Source organism: Hyaena hyaena, unplaced genomic scaffold (assembly GCF_003009895.1).
Source record: "Hyaena hyaena isolate Hyena2069 unplaced genomic scaffold, ASM300989v1 scaffold_13, whole genome shotgun sequence".
Taxonomy (NCBI): domain Eukaryota; kingdom Metazoa; phylum Chordata; class Mammalia; order Carnivora; family Hyaenidae; genus Hyaena; species Hyaena hyaena.
Genome location: NW_024080645.1, coordinates 1,500,190 through 1,519,765, shown reverse-complemented (window position 1 = coordinate 1,519,765; position 19,576 = coordinate 1,500,190). Strand labels below are relative to the sequence as shown.

The window sequence follows — 19,576 nt, the reverse complement described above, 5'->3', positions numbered from 1 at the left end:
AAACTATAATATCTCAGTGTACTGACCATTATACATTTCCATTCAAGATTTCATAACTGGAAGTTAATTGTTGCTTCTTCTATTTCCCCCATGACACTAACAACACTTTTTTTAAAATATTTTTTTTTTGTTTATTTATTTTTGACAGAAACTGAGCACAAGTGGGGAAAGTGCAGAGAGAGGGAGGGAGACACAGAATCCAAGGCAGGCTCCAGGCTCCGAGCTGTCAGCACAAAGTCCAACGTGGGCCTCGAACCCAAGAACCATGAGATCGTGACTGAGTGAGCCACCCAGGCGCCCCAACACCAATAACACTTATATTCTACACATGCTTACTAAGTTTGCCTCCCTTCCCAGACTGAGTTCCTTTATGGTAGAGACCATCTTGTGGTCCTAATTTTACTCATACAGCCTGGCATTAACCCTAGCATTTAGAGGCACACAGTAAATATTTATAGCAGGAATATTTACATTCATATTTATATCAAATTCATCTTATAGTATGAATCAATGCACAATCTGGTTTCAAAAGCATGAGCTAAAACTACAAATAACTTTTTGCATAGCAACAGAATCCTTGGTCATTTTATACCATTTAATGTTACCCACTCTAACAGGAAACTATCAACACTCTAGAGGAGAAAGCAGGAAACAACCTCCTTGACCTCCACCGCAGCAACTTCTTACTTGACACATCCCCAAAAGCAAGGGAATCAAGAGCAAAAATAAATTGTTGGGACCTCATCAAGATTAAAAGCTTCTGCACAGCCAAGGAAACAACCCAGAAAATTAATAGGCAACCAACGGAATGGGAAAAGATAGTTGCAAATGACATATCAGATAAAGGGTTAATATCCAGAATCTATAAGGAACTCACCAAACTACACGCCCGAAAAACAAACAACCCAGTGAAGAAATGGGCAGAAGACATGAACAGACACTTCTCCAAAGAGGACATCCAGATGGCCAACAGACACATGAAACGATGCTCAGCATCCCTCCTCATCAGGGAAATACAAATCAAAACCACACTGAGATACCACCTCACGCCAGTCAGAGTGGCTAAAATGAGCAAATCAGAGAACTCTAGATGCTGGCGAGGATGTGGAGAAACGGGCACCCTCCTACACTGTTGGTGGGAATGTAAACTGGTACAGCCCCTCTGGAAAACAGTGTGGAGGTTCCTCAGGAAACTAACAATAGAACTCCCCTATGACCCAGCAATAGCACTGCTAGGAATTTACCCAAGGGATACAGAAATGCTGAGGCATAGGAGCACATGTACCCCAATGTTCATAGCAGCACTCTCCACAATAGCTAAAACATGGAAAGAGCCTAAGTGTCCATCAACAGATGAATGGATCAAGAAGATGTGGTTTATCTATACCATGGAATACTACATGGCAATGAGAAACAATGAAATCTGGCCATGTGTAGCAACATGGATGGACCTTGAGGGTGTTATGCTGAGCGAAATAAGTCAGGCAGAGAAGGACAAATATCATATGTGTGCACGTATAGGAGGACTAGGAGGAACTTAACAGAGGACCAACCGGGAGAAGAAGGGGGGAAATGGTGGGGGAAAGGGAGAGAGGCAAACCATGAGAGACTCTTGAATGCTGACAAAAACTGAGGACTGATGGATGTGGGGGGGAGGAGGGATGGGCATGGAGGAGGGCACTTGTGGGGATGAGCACCGGGTGTTATGTGGAAACTAATTTGACAATAAACTATTTGTAAAAAAAAAAAAAAAATGTTACCCACTCTAGTGGAAATGATATGCTTATAGTAACCTTCATATCATTATATCTACCTGTTAAACAGCCACAAATTATAATACAGCATTAAAGAATAAAGGAGACAGTTGTGAATAGATTCTCATAATATTCTGACAGACTTTAATAATATTCACACTCTGGAGATCTGGGATCAAGATAATGGACTGAGCACATGCTCCAATCTTCTCATACCAAAACCCTACAAGTGATGGAAAAGATACACACACCTGTGTGCATATGCCTATATACGGTACATATATACAACCCATAATAATGTGGAAAAATAAGAGGCATTTTTCATGGACTAGAAATTATAAAGAATCCTTAAAAAGTGAAAGAAATGTAAGGGTGCCTGGATGCCTCACTTGGCTAAGCATCTGACTCTTGATCTCAGCTCAGGTCTTAATCATAGGGTGGTGAGATCAAGCCCAAATGTTGGGCTCCCCTCTGTGTGTGGAGCCTATTTTAAAAAAGAAAGCGAAAAGTTATGTAACGCAAGAATGAAAGATGAAGCCACTGACCATAGTGCAAGATGAAGCGGTGGCTCCAAAAGCAGACACCAAGGGCAGATATGCCAGGGACTGGAAGGAACTCAGGCAATGTCTGTGACAACCGGCTAGAATCCCCCGCATGAACAGCTGGGTACACAGCATCCTTCTCTATACCTTCTTCCCCGACAGCTCACTGTACTCCCAGTTTATGAAGAAGTGAGCAACACGGAGGCCTGTTGACAGGTAGGATCTCCACGTGGAGGAGCTTTTGGCCTCCGAGGCAGAGCAGCACTCTGAGAGAATGAATGAGAACATGCTGCAGAATCAGGGAGGCTGAGCCCTGGCACACCCTATTAAACAGATACGGCGCTCTTGAACAAAGCAGGGAACACCAAAAATAATAATGAGACGACCAATAATCATCATATAGAAGAAAAAAAACACCACCTTGAAAGAGAAGCACCAAACTCAACGAAAAGAACTAACACTTGAGGGAAAAGGTGAATGGAACCAACAGGAGATTTTACAAGTCTAAAAAATATCCTTAATAATTAGTATTACAGCATGAGATAAAAAGAACACTGCTATGAAAAATGAACCAACTGTAAATTTTAGAAATGAAAAACATAACTGCTGGAGTGTAAAACTCAGTAGACAAACCTAAGAGTAAAATAAACAGACCTGAAGAACAAATTAATGAAATAAAAGAACTAAGGGATTTTGGTAGAATTTCATATAAAAAGACAAAAATATGAAAAACTTGAAAGAAAAATTAAGAGACATGGCACACAGATCAAGAAATCCTACAGTTGGGGCGCCTGGGTGGCTCACTCAGTTAAGCGTCTGACTTTGGCTCAGGTCATGATCTCAACAGTTCACAGGTTCAAGCCCCAAGTTGGGCTCTGTCTGAGCTGACAGCCTGGAGCCTGGAGGCTGCTTTGGATTCTGTGTCTCTCTCTCTGCCCCTTCCCTGCCAAACATTAAAAAAAAAAACTCTTACAGCTAATAGGAGAGAACGGAGATAAGAAAGGGAGGGATGAAAGAAAATAAGGAGAAAAACAGAGTTTAAGAAAGATATGAATCATTGTAAGTGAAAGGGCATAACAAGTATGAAGCAGAAATGAATTTATTCATTTATGTTTTTGTTTTGTTTTGTTTTTGTTTTATTTATTTCTAGGAGAGAGAGAGAGAGAGAGAGAGAGAGACAGCGTGAGCAGGGGAGGGTCAGAGAGAGAGAGTCACAGACCGAAACAGGCTCCAGACTCTGAGCTGGCAGTCAGCACAGAGCCCGATGCGGGGCTCGAACCCACAAACCGCGAGTTCATGACCTAAGCGAAAGTCGGACGCTTAACCGACTAAGCCACCCAGGCGCCCCATATTCATTTAAGTTTTTTAAATGTTTACTTATGAGAGCGAGACAGCATGAGCAGGGGAGGGGCAGAGAGAGGGAGACAGAATCCAAAACAGGCTCGGCTCTGAGCCATCAGCACAGAGCCTGATGTGGGGATCGAACCCTTAATCGGGCAACTTCTAGTTATAGGTCACAGAGATGAAAAGAACAGCAAAGAGAATAATCTATAAATATTATAACAACCTTATATGGTAACAGAGGTGAGTACACTTTTGGTGAGCACTAAGCAATGTACAGAACTGTCAAATCAATGTTGTACACCTGAAACTAATGTAACATTGCATGTAGATTATACTTTAAAAAAGAAAATACACTGGACTTTTTAACTAGACTTAGGATAACTGATTTGCAATACATACAAACATTGAATCATTATATTGTAAATCTGAAATATAATGTTATCTGTCAATTATATCTCAAACAAAAAAATCTTAGTGTTCTGGTTAGAATGTCAAATATATTTTAAGTCTACTCGGCCTTATTTTCCCCACAAGTACTGTCATTTTTTGAGAGTTAATGTTTAAAGAGAGAAGGTTTTTAAGGAAATATGTTATGTATGTATGGGTATGTAAGGAATATGTAACTGTGTTACAATGGGCATGCCAAAAACAACACTTACTCAATACAATAAACTACCAACAAAATGTGCTAAGTGGGGTCCAAAAATTTATCACATACCATATAAAATTATTTGGAGGTTAATTAACTGACTGCAGCAAGTATGTATAAATTACCAGCTGGTTATTCCAGGGAGCCTAGTAATACTCTGCAAATCCCTCCTCACTGAGGTTTGGTCCTACTTGGCGGAAACTGTCCACGCCACCCTAACTATAGACGGAGATGTTTCCAGGTGCTGTCCGGGACTTCCAGGAGGGCAGCTTTCCAGGCGCTTCGTGGCTATCCAATATGCCTGTATCTTTAGCCCAATCTGAAGAGACTGGCTTGGGAAAATATAGGAGATACAACTATAAACCTCAGGAAAAAGAAGAATAACTGGATACAGAGAAGATAAGGGAGCTTTATAGTTTTCAATGGGTGAACCATCCAGAAACAATGGATTGTAGCCTGAAATTTCCCTTATGTGCCAGCCTCATGAAAATTCTATCTAAATCAAAATTCCCAGATATGGAATGAGATCTACCTTAAATTATGGCTTTAATTATAAAGCTTTAAAACTTATTTAATCCACAAAGCAAACATGACACAGTAAAGACTGTTACAACAGCTAATGTAGATCTTGAACTTAAAATAACATTCAGCATACCAGTCTTTTCAATTTAACTTAAAATGGATTTGTCTAAAACTGCTCATCAACTGTAACGCTAATTCAATTCCATCCATCAGCCTCAAACTTCAACAGTTTAATAAAACTTTAATATTTTTTTTTACTGACCTAAAAAGCCAATGAAGATTCAGGCCAAGAAAGAGTTGCACCCACTTCAGTTCTGTATTCTTGCTATCAAGGTGGCCAAGAAATCAAGCCTTGGGATTTAAGGATTTTTTGATATAGGAATAGCTTGCTTGACCAATTTTAAGGGATTTACCCTTGATATGTGGAGTCAATAGCTGTAGTCCTTAATTTTTTCTGGTGTGCCACAAGTGTATCACACTGCAGCTTCTAACACTAATTTTATGGGGCTTGGGTTCGTGAACTCACCTATTCTTCACCACTTCCAAGATCATGGTTGAAATACAAGACCGATGAGGGACTAGATTCTGAAGAAATTTTGAGCCTTGGAGAAGCTGAAGATCCTTAAAGCTTTTAACAACTGAAGCTTTTAAAAGGTCAAACACCTAATATAATGAAAAAAACAGGAAAATGAAGCAAAAAATAATAGCTCATGCTATAGAATCTTAACCGTGTTAACTGTTCATGCTTACTGCCATACACTCGTATCCTTAAGATAACTGTTTCACTAAACGAAGATAAAAAAATTATGGCTTTCAATGGAACCTTAAAAGAGCTGAAGACAAGCATTCCTTATGAGAGAAAAAGAGCTAAAATCAATACTAATTTGAACTACAACCAGGGAACACAGATAAAAAAAGGGTAAAGGATTTTATATTTTCATCCTTGCAAGTAGCCTGTTCTCATTAATTTCAACTCCATCAAGGACAATTTCTTAGAAAGCTACAATATAATAAAGCTGCTGGTGAAAATCTAGCTACACATCCTACTGTTGTCACTTAAGGGACTGTGTGATCGGTTTCCACTCTTACTCCCACCTCACCACCGGGCTTACCACACCAGGAAATAAAGGTATAAACTCACTACCTGAAGAAGTCTTCAGGTAGCCCCCAGAAAACAATGCGGTCCCACGTCCTCTAGAGGAATATGCTGCTGGCTGAATATGCTAACGGAGGCTGCCTGTACGCCTTATCAACCACAGAAGGAACCAAGAAGTCATCAATAAATACCTGTTCCTCAAATCTTTGTATTCTGGTTATAGAGAGCAGGAGGGCAATGCTGAAGGGACATATATTATTACCGAAATCTCCTTGCTGTCCTGCCTGTAAAGAAAAGAAAAAAGTCATTATTTACAGCAATCTTAGAAGTAGAACATAACCTATCGAAAACAGATTTTTAAATGGATCAGAAACCTAAGATCTAAAACTATAGAACTTAAAAAATGAAATGTATCAGAAAATCTTTAACACCTTAGATTAGGTGAAAATTATTTAGAAAAGCATAACTTGGGGCGCCTGGGTGGCTCAGTCGGTTAAGCATCCGACTTCAGCTCAGGTCATGATCTCACAGTTTGCGGGTTTGAGCCCCGCATCGGGCTCTGTGCTGACTGCCAGCTCAGACCCTGGAGCCTGCTTCAGATTCTGCATCTCCCTCTTTCTCTGACCCTCCACTGCTCACGCTGTCTCTCTCTCTCTCAGAGATAAACATTAAAAAAAAAAAAAAAGAAAAGCATAACTTTACCAGAAAAAAAAATGATAAACTAGACCCCATAAAAATTCAAAATTTTTGTGCTTCAAAAGACACCATTAAGAAAAGTAAAAGACGAGCCACAAACCAGGAAAAACAGTTGCTAATTATACACATGATAAAGGACTTCTACCCAGAAGATATAAAGAATTCTTAAAACTATTAAGACACATAAATCAAAACTGACAAAAGATGTGAATAGACATTTCCCCAAAGAAGATATCAGAACAGCTAATAAGCACATTGAAAAAAAATGTTCAACTGTCATTAAGGAATTCCAAAGCAAAACCTCAGTGAGTCACTGTTTCATACATATTGGAATAACTAAAATTAAAAAGACAGACAAGAACAAACGGTGAGGATGTGAAGAAACAAGAACCTCATGTAGTGCTGGACGGAATGTACAAGGATATAGCCACTTTGGTAGTTTCTTAAAAACATACACATAAATTTATCACAACACAGAAATTCTACTTGTAGTTATCTACCCAAGAGAAATGAAAACCTATGTCCACACAAAGACCTGCATGTGAATGTTCATAACAGCATTACTCATAATAGCCAAAAAGGGGAAACAATTCAAATATCCATCAACTGATGAATAGCTAAACAAACGGATATATGAACACAATGGAATAACTATTCAACAAGAAAAAGAAACAAAATACGGACACAGGCTACCACATAGATGAACCTTGAAAACATGCTAAATGATAGAAGCCATACACGAAAGATCATGTATTGTAGGATTCCATTTGTAGGAATGGTCTAGAAAAGGTAAATCTAGAGACAGTAGATTAGTAGTTGCCTGGGACTGAGAATGTGAATTAACTAAAAATGGGTGTGAGGGCTCTTTCTCTCTCAAAAATAAACAAACATTAAAAAATATTTAAAAAAAGAAAAAGGGGCTGGGGTGCCTGGGTGGCTCAGTCGGTTAAGTGTCAAATTTGGCTCAGGTCATGATCTCATAGCTCGTGAGTTCGAGCCCCACACTGGACTCTGTGCTGACAGCTCAGAGCCTGGAACCTGCTTTGAATTCTGTGTCACCCTCTCTCTGCCCCTTCCCCCACTCAAAAATAAACAAACATTTAAAAAAATTTTTTTAATAAAAACGGTCGTGAGGGATTTTATAGGGTGATGAAAGTGTTCTAAAACCTGGATTATGGTGATGGTTGCACAACAGTGATTTATGAAAAATTACTGGATTGTAAACTTAAATGGATGAATTTTATGTAAACTATATCTCAATGAAGTTTAAAAAATGGGTCTTTGAGGCCTAAAAGAAATGATACCCAAAAGACAAAAGAAAAAATATAAAATCAAAGCTAAAACAGAAAACCAACAAACAAAAATAGTAGAAAAGATCAAGAAATACAAAACTGGTTCTTTGATAAAAATCCATAATACAGTTATATAAACCTCAACTAAAAAAAAGAGTGAACAGACACAGAGGAGATAAAGGAACTTTAAAGTCTAGCTCCACATTATAGTCTTTAAATATCCTTTCCTACAAAGGGTACCTACAGCTCCTTGGAGAAATGCCTGATCCCCATACAGATGGCATACAGAGCAAGGTGAACCTTGGTAGGCAGTGCCCAAAGTCATGTCAGGACGACGCATAAGCCAGCTTGAAGGATCTAACTGGCTAAATATGGGTCATTTTGAGTAATGAATAATGAATATACTGAATTAAAAAGGTTAGCGGGTGCATAACATTCAAAAAAAATAGGGAGGGTGGGCACCTGGGTGGCTCAGTAGGTTAAGCATCCAACTTTTGATCTCAGAGTTGTGAGTTGAACCCTCATGAAGGGCACTATGCTGGGCATGTACTTAAAAAATAATAATAAAAGTAAGTATATATACAAATAAGCAAGGGAGGGGTTTGGTTTTTCTGATGGAAGAAAGCCAGCTAATAATGTAGAAGGAATGGTAGAATTATTTTTATTTTAGGGGCACCTGGGTGGCTCAGTTGGTCAAGCGTCCAACTTTGGTTCAGGTCATGGTCTTGCAGTTCGTGAATTCGAGTCCCACATCAGGCTCTGTACTGACAGTGCAAAGCCTGCTTCGGATCTCTGTCTCCCTCTCTCTGCCCCGTGCGTACATGCTCTCTCTCTCTCAAAAATAAATATTAAAAAAACATAAAAAAATGCCATGAGCCTTCTGATATTTTGATGCCACAGAACAGTGTTTGGCAAACTACAGCCTGAGGGCCAAATCTAGCTCCCTGCCCATTTCTGTAGAGCCCTTGAGCTAGGACGGACTTTTACATTTTTGAATTGTTGAGGGAAAAAAACCAAAGGAACAATACTTCATGACACACGAAAAGAAAAGAAAAGTCAAATGTCAGTGCCCACCAGTTTCACCGGAGCACGGCCACATGCGCACTTATGTGCGGCCCCTGTCCTTGCTACAACAGTAGTGCTGAGTAGCGGCAACACAGAAATATAAAGTCTAAGATAAAATGGTACCTGGCCCTTTACAGAAAGGTGACTGAGCCCCGACAAGAGAAAGTATACATCACTTATGAAATAGTCTCGCTAAAAATGTTTAACCACATGGGGCTGAATGCATCAACAAATTCAATTAAAATATACTAATCCTTATTCTTTTCTTTTAATGTTTATTTATCTTTGAGAGAGAGACAGAGAGGGCAGAGGGAGAAGGAGACACAGAGTCCAAAGCAGGCTCCAGGCTCTGAGCTGTCAGCACAGAGCCCAAAGTGGGGCTCAAAATTCACGAACTGTGAGATGATGACCTGAGGTGAAATCAGACTCCCGATCAATGAGCCACCCAAGGCACCCCAATACTAATCCTTATTCTTAGGCAACCCATGTGGAAGTATTCAGGCACTGAAATAGGATTTCTACTTTTAAATGATTCAGAAAAATAATATATGTAAGAAAGTAAGATAAGGTAAATGTGGCAAAATATTTAAAAACTGGTGGATCTAGAGGTGCCTGAGTGGCTCAGTCAGTTAAGTGTCTGACTCTCAATTTTGGCTCAGGTCAAGCTCCACGTGGGATTCTGTGTGGATAGCTCCGGAGCCTGCTTGGGATTCTCTCTCCTCTCTCTCTGCCCCTCCCCGTGTGCACCCTCTCTCTCTCAAAATAAATAATTAACATTAAAAAAAACCCCTAGTGAATCTAAGTGAAAGGTATATAGGTGCTCATTGTGCTACAGTGTTTCAACTTTCCTGTGGGTTAAAAAATTTCAAAATAAAATGGAGGAAAAAAATAGGTCCTTTATCTGTATACTACTTTTCTTTAAAGAGTTCAAAACACCTCCACTTATTATCTTATTATTTCATAATGATGAATGACTTAATTTCACAAAATCCCATAATATACTACAAGAAATAGGCAAAATCCCAATTCTTAAATGGGGAAACAGAAGTCAAGGTTGAAGTTCACATAAGACAATAACAGAGTTATGATTAAATGTTAGGTTTCCTGTTGAACAGTATTTTCTTTTTTTTTATTTTTTTGAGAAAGAGGGCACAAGTGAGTGGCAGAGAGAGAAAGAATCCCATGGGGGCAGATAGATAGATAGATAGATAGACAGACAGACAGACAGATAGACAGAGATACAGAGAGAGAAAAGCAGGGCTTGAGCTCATCCAATGTGGGGCTCAAACTCTCAAACCGTGAGATTATGACCTGGGGTGAAGTGAGATGCTTGACCGACAGACCCACCCAGGCATCCCGTTTTTTTTCCTTTTAAAACATTAGAACATTGAAGGTATGGATGTAAAATGGAACTTGCTTAAGAATGTGGTGACATCATGTATTTTCTACTTTCAAAGTAGAAAGGCATCTTCTAAATTAAGGGTCATTCTACAATGCTTCCACTTGCTTCCTGTCATTATTAACTAGCTTGAATTAAGCGGCTTGAATTCAAATATGTTTCATGAAGAGATCCCTGGATCACCTGAAGAACTTAGGGCTACCTTTAAGTGTTTCAGGAGCTCTCTGCCTAGTTCACAGTCCAATTTGATGGCAAACACAATATGTAGAATAACGGTGCCTTCCACATGACGAAGTTCACCTGCTGGTACGGTAACAAGATCCAACAACCTAAAAGATTCAACAGAAAGGTATGAGCTACAGTTTGAACACGAGACAATTGTACACATCCTCAGATGAACAAGTAGACCCAACTCAAGCTGAACCCATACCATCAATGGAGGCAGGCATTTAAGCACAAATTCTACTGTCATTCCTTGCTCCTATATAACAAAACTTCTTGAAAGAATTATCTGTTGGCATTAATTCCACTTCTTTGCCATTTCCCAGTTAAATCTAATTCAATTAGGCTTCTATCCCCTCCCTACCCACTCCCCTCAATGCCGTTTATTTTTTTTTTTAAATTTTAATGTTTATTTACTTTTGAGAGAGAGAGAGAACACGAGCAGGAGAGGGGCAGAGAGAGGGAGACACAGAATCCAAAGCAGCTCCAGGCTCTGAGCTGTCAGCACAGAGCCTGATGTGGGGCTCGAACCCACAAATCCTGAGATCATGACCTGAGCCGAAGTCAGATGTCCATCTGACTGAGCCACCCAGGCATCCCCCATTTGACTATTCTTGTAAGGCTTACAAATGACCCCTATGTTGCCAAAAACCAGTAATCATGTCCCATCTTAATTAACACCTCAGCAGATATGACAAAAATGACCACCTCTTTCTTGAAACACTCTTCTGGGCTGTTGTCAGTGAACTCTTCACCGTGTGTGTGTGGGGGGGGGGGGGGGCTCATCTCCCTTTAAATGGTGGAATGCCTCTGAGCTCAGTCTTGGTTTTCTCTTTCTTCACAATTTCCCTAAGAAACCCCATCCAGTCCCATGGCTTTAGTTCTTTCTAATCCCTTATCTTCAGTCCTGACCTCTCCTTATAACTCAATACCTCCATATGGGATGCTAATATACATCTTAAACTTAACATGGTTAAAACTGAGCTTATTTTGTCTACACCTGCTTTTCTGTCAGTCTTTCCTAACTCAGTATATAAGACCATCTTCTAGAGGTGACTAGCTGGCTCAGTCCATAGAGCATGCGACTCTTGATCTCAGGGTCGTGAGTTCTAGCCCCACGCTGGGTGGGCATGGAGCTTACTTAAAATTAAAAAAAGAAAAACAAGAAAAGACAAGAGAGAAAAGACCACCTTCCAATCAGTTGCACAAGCCAAATAACAAAAGTTACTCTAGAGTAGTAAAAGCAATAGGCCACAACAAGATTAACAGCATGAGCTCTGCAGCCAGCTGCCTGGACTGAAATTCCAGCTCCACCATTTTACAGTTATATAACCTTGGGATAGTCTTTCATTTCCCCGTGCCCCAGTTTCCACATGCATGAAGTTGAGGCAAAATAGGGTTGTAGTGAGGTTTAAAGTGCTTAAAACACTACCTGACACAAGGTAAAGCACTCTATGAATGTTTGCTTTAAAAAAAAAATCCTCTTGGGACGCCTGGGTGGCTCAGTCAGTTAAGCGGCCAACTTCAGCTCAGGTCATGATCTCACAGTTCATGACGAGTTTAAGCCCCCCGTCCGGCTCTGTGCTGACAGTTCAGAGCCTGGAGCCTGCTTCAGATTCTGTGCCCCCCTCTCTCTCTGCTCCTTCCCCGTTCGCAGTGTCTCTCTCTCTCAAAAATAAACATTTTTTTAAAAAATCCCCTTTTTCAGACATGCCATGCGGTGTCTTGCATTTGTACTCACTGCTCACTACCCCACAAAGAATGTTCTTTTCCTTGATTTATGTATCATGGCTCTTATCATCCAGACTTCAGTTAAAATAACATCCTCTCCAAGAGGTTTTCCTTGACCACTGAATCTAAAATAGCTACACTGTCACTATCAGACTATCTATTTGGATTATCTGCATCTCTCCTTCTAATATTTGTCTTATTTATTTTCTGCTCTCTTCTCACCAGTATTTAAACCCCTTGAGAGCAGGGACCCTGTCTGAGGGGTTCCTCACTGTAGTCCCAGGGCCAAACAGCTCCTGGTACAAAGCAGACACTTTATAAACTTGCAATTTAGAGTAATTTCCACTATTCTGGAAAAGCTACAAATGAAAGAGTTGAAGAGGCTGCTTTATTGCTTAGCAGCTAAAAGAGGGCAAGGCAAGTTCTCTGCTGAGGTGAAGGCAGGGACTGAGAGGTTAAGTAACAATGAAGTAAAACACAGAAGAAGATGCTTTGCAAAAATGATTTTATTTCAATACTGTATTACTCACTCATCACCACTCTGGTCCTCATTGTGCTGCTTATCTAGCTCATTGAAGAAAGTTATGATTCCTTCCAAAGCCTTCTTTCTGTTTCCCTGGGGGAAAAAAATACAAAATTAGGTAAGGTCTCCCTATAAAGGGCAAGATCACCAAGTTGAACTTAAAATACTTTTCAGCTTAGAGGATTCTTGAGTATGAATTTAAACAAAGAAATTACAACCTCAAGTCACACTAAGCGTTTACAGAATACTTTTTCATCTTGAAATTGGGTTTGAGGGACGTCTGCGTGGCTCAATTGGCTAAGCATTTGACTTCAGCTCAGGACATGATCTCACAGCCTGTGAGTTCAAGCCGTTTGTTGGGCTCTGTGCTGACAGCTCAGAGCCTGGAGCCTGCCTCGGATTCTGTGTCTCCCTCTCTCTCTGTCCTTCCCCTGCTCACTGATCTCTCTCTCAAAAATAAATAAACATTTAAAAAATTAAGGAAAAAAAAAGAAATCGGGTTTGAAACACATCTTGGTATCAGACTTCAGTTAAGGGATCGCTAGTCCACCCTTTGTGAGATCTTTACCCCCTTGACTACCCCCCCCCCCCACACACACACACTAAATGTGGCTGTACAAGAATAATACATGTTTTCCTTGGGTGAAGAGCCTGACCCTTTTACTAATCATATCATCATACATGAAATGAAAGCATCTGTGCCCTAGTAGGTAAACCAGAAGTATGAATAAGTTGAATGGCCCTAACTGATCATCCCAGTAGAGTTTAGAAAGAAAAACAATATTTTTTTATTTATACCTTTGAAGAGAAAACCAGAAGCTGATAGACCAAAGGTGGTATTTCTTGAAGATTCAACTTGGAGAACATCCTCAAGACTTTTTCGGTCACAAATTCCACTTCTTCTGCAGTCAAAGGGACATCCCTGTGGATCAAAGACTCTCAAGGCCAGAGCTATGGCCTTATTTGGGAGATATGAGAATACTATAACTGCCCCTTCAGTTTTTCTCTAACAGAGAACCTTAAAGGGAACCAAAAACCTTACATAAGCAAAGTTATCTCAGATTAAAAAAAAAAAAAAAAAAAAAAATCAAGGGCGCCTGGCTGGCTCAGTCGGTTAAGTGTCTGACTCTTGATTTTTGGCTCAGGTCATGATATCACAGTTTGTGAGTTCAAGCCCCACGTCGGGCTCTGCACTGACAGCATGGATAGATCCTGCTTAGGATTCTCTATCTCTCTCTCTCCCTCGGCCCCTCCCCTGCTCGCACACTCTCTCTCAAAGTATTAAAAAAAATCAGTTTTTGTTTTTTGTGGGAGAGAAAGAGAGCTGGGGAGAAGGGCAGAGGGAGAGACGGCAGACTTAAGCGGGCTCCACACTCACTGCAGAGCCTGATGTGGGGCTCAATCCAACAACCCTGGGATCATGACCTGAGCCAAAATCAAGAGTCAAATCCTCAATAAAGCAGTCAGAGGAGGAAAATCCTGTAACAGAAAACAAAGTTACCATTACTCTTACTCGGGGGAGAGTGGTGCTTGAGCTTGCTAAATTTCAATTTCTGGCAGGCAAGTTCACACAGTAGGGTATAAAAAGGAAATAAAGATGCTTACTTGAACATAGAAGTGAGTTGGATTACATACTGCCGATCCCATCTGGTTAAAGAAAATGACAAAGAATGTGAAAGTTTATCTCATCTTATTTGCATATTCCTTTCTAAAATTAATAAGGAGGGGAAAACGAAGGCCATTTCTAGTTTGATTTGGTACCACTGGGAAACAAGTTCAAAGAATCAATGAAATAACAGCTTTTAACCTATGAGACTGGCAAAATCAAAGTCTGATAATAATCAATGCTGGGAAGATTTGGGGAAACAAATGCTCTCCACATACTATTTTAGAGAGTGTACATTGATATAACCCTTCTAGGAAGATAAGCTGGCAATACTTATCAAGTTTAAAAATGCACATAACCACAGACCCACCCAAATTAGTATTAGAAATATATCCCAAGTACATGCTTATAAAATGTCACCTAGATATGTAAGGATGCTCACTCCACTTTTTATAATAGCAAAAACCAAAATAACCATGTATTATTTACTGGAAAAAATATTCTTAACAATTGGAGACTAGCCAGATATAACAGAATAGCATGGAACTATTTATTAAAAGAGATGATGCTGAGTCATACATTCTGACACGAACAGATGCAGTAAATGAAAAATGCAAGGTATGTTATGATGCGTACTGAATAAACTTTAGCGTAATTAAAATCGAACAAATAAACAAACAGGCACACATGTGCTGATACATACTTAAAATTATTTATATTTTAGGGAACTTATGTAAGGAACCATAAAAGCTGGTATTTCTGATTTAGATAATCTTAGGTGTTCGCTTCTGGTTCTTTTCAATGTACCCAAACATAATCATTGTATTATACAACTTTGTATTCGCTTTATTTCACTGAATATATGGTAAGGATTTTTCATCTTTGATGCTTTTATATATTTCATTTCTAATGTGTTTAAATTTCATGGAGCAGCTCTACCTTACCGTACACAGGTTACATATCGTAATTTACATTTCTCTATCACAGTATATTTAAGTTGGTCACAAACTTGTGTGATGAACATGTTTATGAATGAGGATTTTCTTATTATGTTGGAGTCTTTTCTTAGGATGAATTCCCCTATTTCCGGCTTAAAGGTACAACACCGCTTATATATCCCACTCACTCAAAAAAAGTAAAAGATATAGCAGGAGGGTGACTTCTCAGCCTTAAGGAACCTGGGACTCCAAATAATGCCAGATGACAACATTGCTATGTTAAGATGAAGAATCAAGTAAACAGAAACTATATGTAGTCTTAGAACAGAAAACATAGTAACTAATCTCTCAAAAACTTACTGCTAACTAAATGGTTTTACAGTGGTCCATTATAAGCAAAAACAGACTAACAACTTTGTGATACAAAATTCCTGACATAAACAGGCCTTTTTCTGGCCACATGCTCCTCTGAGAAAGTTAATATTAATGAGACTCACCTGCCAGAACACAGGGTATTAATCAGCTGCTTCTTACATTCTTCCCCACATAGTTCACCTAGCCATGAAAAACAGAGTGAGAGATAAATTTGCTTGAGTGACTAGAGAAAAAGCCATTAAAGTTGGAAAAAAAATTACCTTTTCCATAAGCCACATTTTCCTTTTTGGCAGCAAGGGCAGTGAGGATAATGGGTAATAACTCCAAAGATTTTCCATTCTTTAGTCTTCCCTCCTTGATTGCACTAACAAACTCATTGGCTAATTCAACCAGTAAGGGTCCTGGAAAATAGTGAGCCTAAAAATTCATGAGATAAAGAAAATGTTAAGCAGATATCTGTATGTTCGGTCTCTCTTTCCACGAAATAAAGTTTTTTGCTGAATTAATAGAACTGGCATTGAAACGCAGAACTGGTCCTATAAGGGATCCAGGAAATCATTCTGCTCTGGTACAAAACTTAAGATTGTAAAAGATTTCAAAGGTCAGAACCCTCCACCAGTTCTCCAACATTTTCAAATACATCAATTCTTCAGAGATACCAGATGTCCACCGTATGGGAAAGTACTGTAAACATGGGCTTATGGACCATCCATCAACTATTCTGTTTTTTAACAGTAGTTCTTATTCACAGGCAGGAACTATGCTAGGTTTGGCATATTGAAGTTTCCCTTCCCCCAACAAATTACAACACTCTCTCCCCCACCCCCATTTACCCTCTTACCTCCAGCATTAGTAATCCTAAAATCTCAGATGCTACTTCTTTCTGCAAATCCCCTGACTCCACCAACTGGAGACAGCGAATGTATACCTTAAGTCTCCTAAGAGCTCCAGCTTCCTCAGAGCAGGGGGAACCTTATTGTTTTAAATGAATGGTACAGAAACAAAGAAAAAAGAAAGTTGAAGGGCAAACAGGAAAAACAGCATTGTAGTTAAATACAGAAGCAGAATTACCATTTTACTGAATACTATGGTGTTTAGAGCAGCAATATTTAGGAGCTTTACAAAAGTACTTAATTTAGGTGGATGACCAAAATGTCATCTTTTCTTCTTCCACCTATCTCACTGATTTTAAAATCAGCTCATAGTGCAGAAAGAAATACCTTCTAAAATATCTTAGAGCCTTTTTTGGGTCCAGTAACCCAAGTTAAATGTCTTTAACATATTACACTTTAAAACATCATCACTGAGTAATGTCAGCAGGAGTGGCAGAAAAATAAAGACCTCAGGAAATCCTTTCCTCCATAAAAGCAGTACGAACACTGACAAAATAATGAAAACCAACTTGTTCACAACTCTGGAAATTAACCAAAGGCTTGCAATAATCCAGGGAGTGTTTACTTAAGAAAAACAGCTGAATCTCAGTAAGAACAAGGAGTTTTGTGGTATTTTTAACATGCCCTCAACTCCCATAGCTCCCCCTAGCCCCCAAGCTCCAGTAGTCTTTATAAAAACTAATAATCCCACAGTCAAGGTGAATGCCAACAGCCTAGCAGCACCTAGAGGGGAGAGAATACTGTTGAAGCACCTCCAAAGCACAATTCCCAGATTAACTGTCGTGTGACCAGTCTGGCTGTTCCCTAGAAATTTTCTTTACCAAACTTTGTCTTTTGTTGTTGTTGTTGTTGTTAAGTAAACTCTACCCACAACATGGGGCTTGACCTCACAGCCCTAGATCAAAAGTCACATGCCCTACTGACTGAGCCAGCCAGGCGCCCCAAGGCTTGTCTTTATTTTGACTTTGGACTCACTCACTGCAACAGCCTTTTGTACTCAGGACATCTGTCTAAATCGATTGCAACTGATTACTATTTTAGTTGCTTTGAGGCAGCACTAACAGTTGGACAAGCAAGAAGCTGACCAAAACACTTAAAAGGAAATCCTGGAAACATTCTGCTGTATCCCAGGGACTCGTAAGCCACACAAATACACTCAGGCTGTGAGCATGCACAGGGTGTGTACTTGGCAAAGCAAGACCCAAAAAGATCCTGAACTCTCGCCTCCAGCGGACTGTGAGGCTCTCTCTGCACAAGTAGAAAGACTCACCACAAGTTATAAATCACCTGTCTGAGCACTGAAGGTGTGCCTCCGACATGCACAGGGCTCCTCAGCCAAGGCTGGGAAACCCAATGGTTCCAGGCATTTAAGGAGATCTTTGCCCAATCATTAGCTAACTGCAAAGCTAACCAGACAGACTTCAGTAGCCACACATAACAGTGCCCGTACACAACAAACAATAAATATTTTATATTAGTTCAGAGGAGCCACCGTAAAAACAGAAGGAACATCAGAACAGCAAAAGCACATTTGGAAGAGGAGAGTGGTATCTGATTTCCGGAGTTCCCACAAAACATCATTTAAAATGTCCCAAGACTATGGCCCCTATTTAGGAAAAAAGAGAATCAATAAAAACTGTCCCTGAGAGTGCCTAGATGTTAGATTACTAAACAAAGATTTTAAATCAGTGGGACAGGCACTTGGGTGGCTCAGTCAGTTAAGTGTCTCTTGATTTTGGCTACGATCATGAACCCAGGGTCATGGGATTGAGCCCCACGTCAGGCTCCTCACTGAGCATGGAGCCTGCTTGAGATTCATTCTCTCTATCTCCCTCCCTGGCCTTCTCCCCTGCTTGAGCGCTCTTGGACATAAAAAATTTAAGTTAAAAAAAATGCTTTTAAAGTTTTTTTGAGAGAGAGCAAGAAAGGGAAGGGGAGAAAGAGAGAATTCCAAGCAGGCTCTGCACCATCAGCACAGATCCCAACATGGGGCTCAAACTCACAAACTGTGAGATCATGACCCAAGCTGAAATTAAGAGTCAGACACTTAACCAACTGAGCCACCCATGTGTCCCCTCAAAAAGAATTTTAAATCAGCTATTTTCAATACGTTCAAAGAAAAGGAAACTATGCCTAAAGAACTAAAGGAAAATATTAAGAACGATGTCTTGCCAAATACCAAATGTCAATAAAGAGAAACTGTAATTATGTAAAGAAATAAAAATTCTACAATTGAAAAGTACAATAATTGAGCTGACACTAAGGTCTCAGCAGATCTCACCTGGTGCAAGAAAGAATCAGAACTTAAAAACAGAGGAACTGAGATGAGCCAGTCTGAAGGACAGAAAGAAAAAGGAGAAAAATGAACACAGCCTCAGAGACCTGTGGGATATCATGAGTGGTAACACAAGACATAATCAAAGTCCCAAAAGTAAGACAGAAAGGGCTGAACAGAAGAAATAATGGCTCAAAGCTTCTCAATTTTAATGACTACAAATTTATACATTCAAGCAGCTCAGTAAATTCCAATAGGATAAATCCAAGAGAACCGCACCTAGACATACCACAGCAAATAGCTGAGATCAAAGACTCCTCATCATAACAAAGGCCATCTGTGGAAAACCTATAACTAACAACCATATGCAACTATTTTAAAAATTTTTTTAAATGTTTGTTTATTTTTAGAGAGACAGAGAGCAGGGGAAGGGCAGAGAGAGAGTGAGACACAGAATCTGAAGCAGGCTCCAGCTGTCAGCACAGAGCCTGACATGGGGCCTGAACCCATGAACCCTGAGATCATGACCTGAGTCAAAGTTGGACGCTCAACTGACTAAGCCACTCAGGTGCCCCCAATCATGCCCAACTATTAAAGATTAGAAGAATTTCCATAAAACATGTAAAATACAAGGATGTCCATTTTTATCACTTC

General features: G+C 39.8%; 1 protein-coding gene across 2 annotated transcripts in view; it reads right to left on the bottom strand.

The window, feature by feature from the left end:
- Positions 1-19,576, bottom strand: part of FANCI (FA complementation group I) — an 82,903-nt gene that overhangs the window by 44,254 nt on the left and 19,073 nt on the right. For both annotated transcript variants that reach the window (XM_039217206.1, XM_039217197.1), the window contains exons 4-12: positions 16,596-16,726; positions 16,015-16,171; positions 15,877-15,934; positions 14,441-14,482; positions 13,634-13,757; positions 12,843-12,928; positions 10,562-10,688; positions 6,099-6,191; positions 5,338-5,474 (exon numbers count right to left, since the gene is read on the bottom strand). In XM_039217206.1, coding sequence (XP_039073137.1) covers positions 5,338-5,474; positions 6,099-6,191; positions 10,562-10,688; positions 12,843-12,928; positions 13,634-13,757; positions 14,441-14,482; positions 15,877-15,934; positions 16,015-16,171; positions 16,596-16,726 — 955 coding nt within the window. The remainder of the gene's footprint in view (positions 1-5,337; positions 5,475-6,098; positions 6,192-10,561; positions 10,689-12,842; positions 12,929-13,633; positions 13,758-14,440; positions 14,483-15,876; positions 15,935-16,014; positions 16,172-16,595; positions 16,727-19,576) is intronic.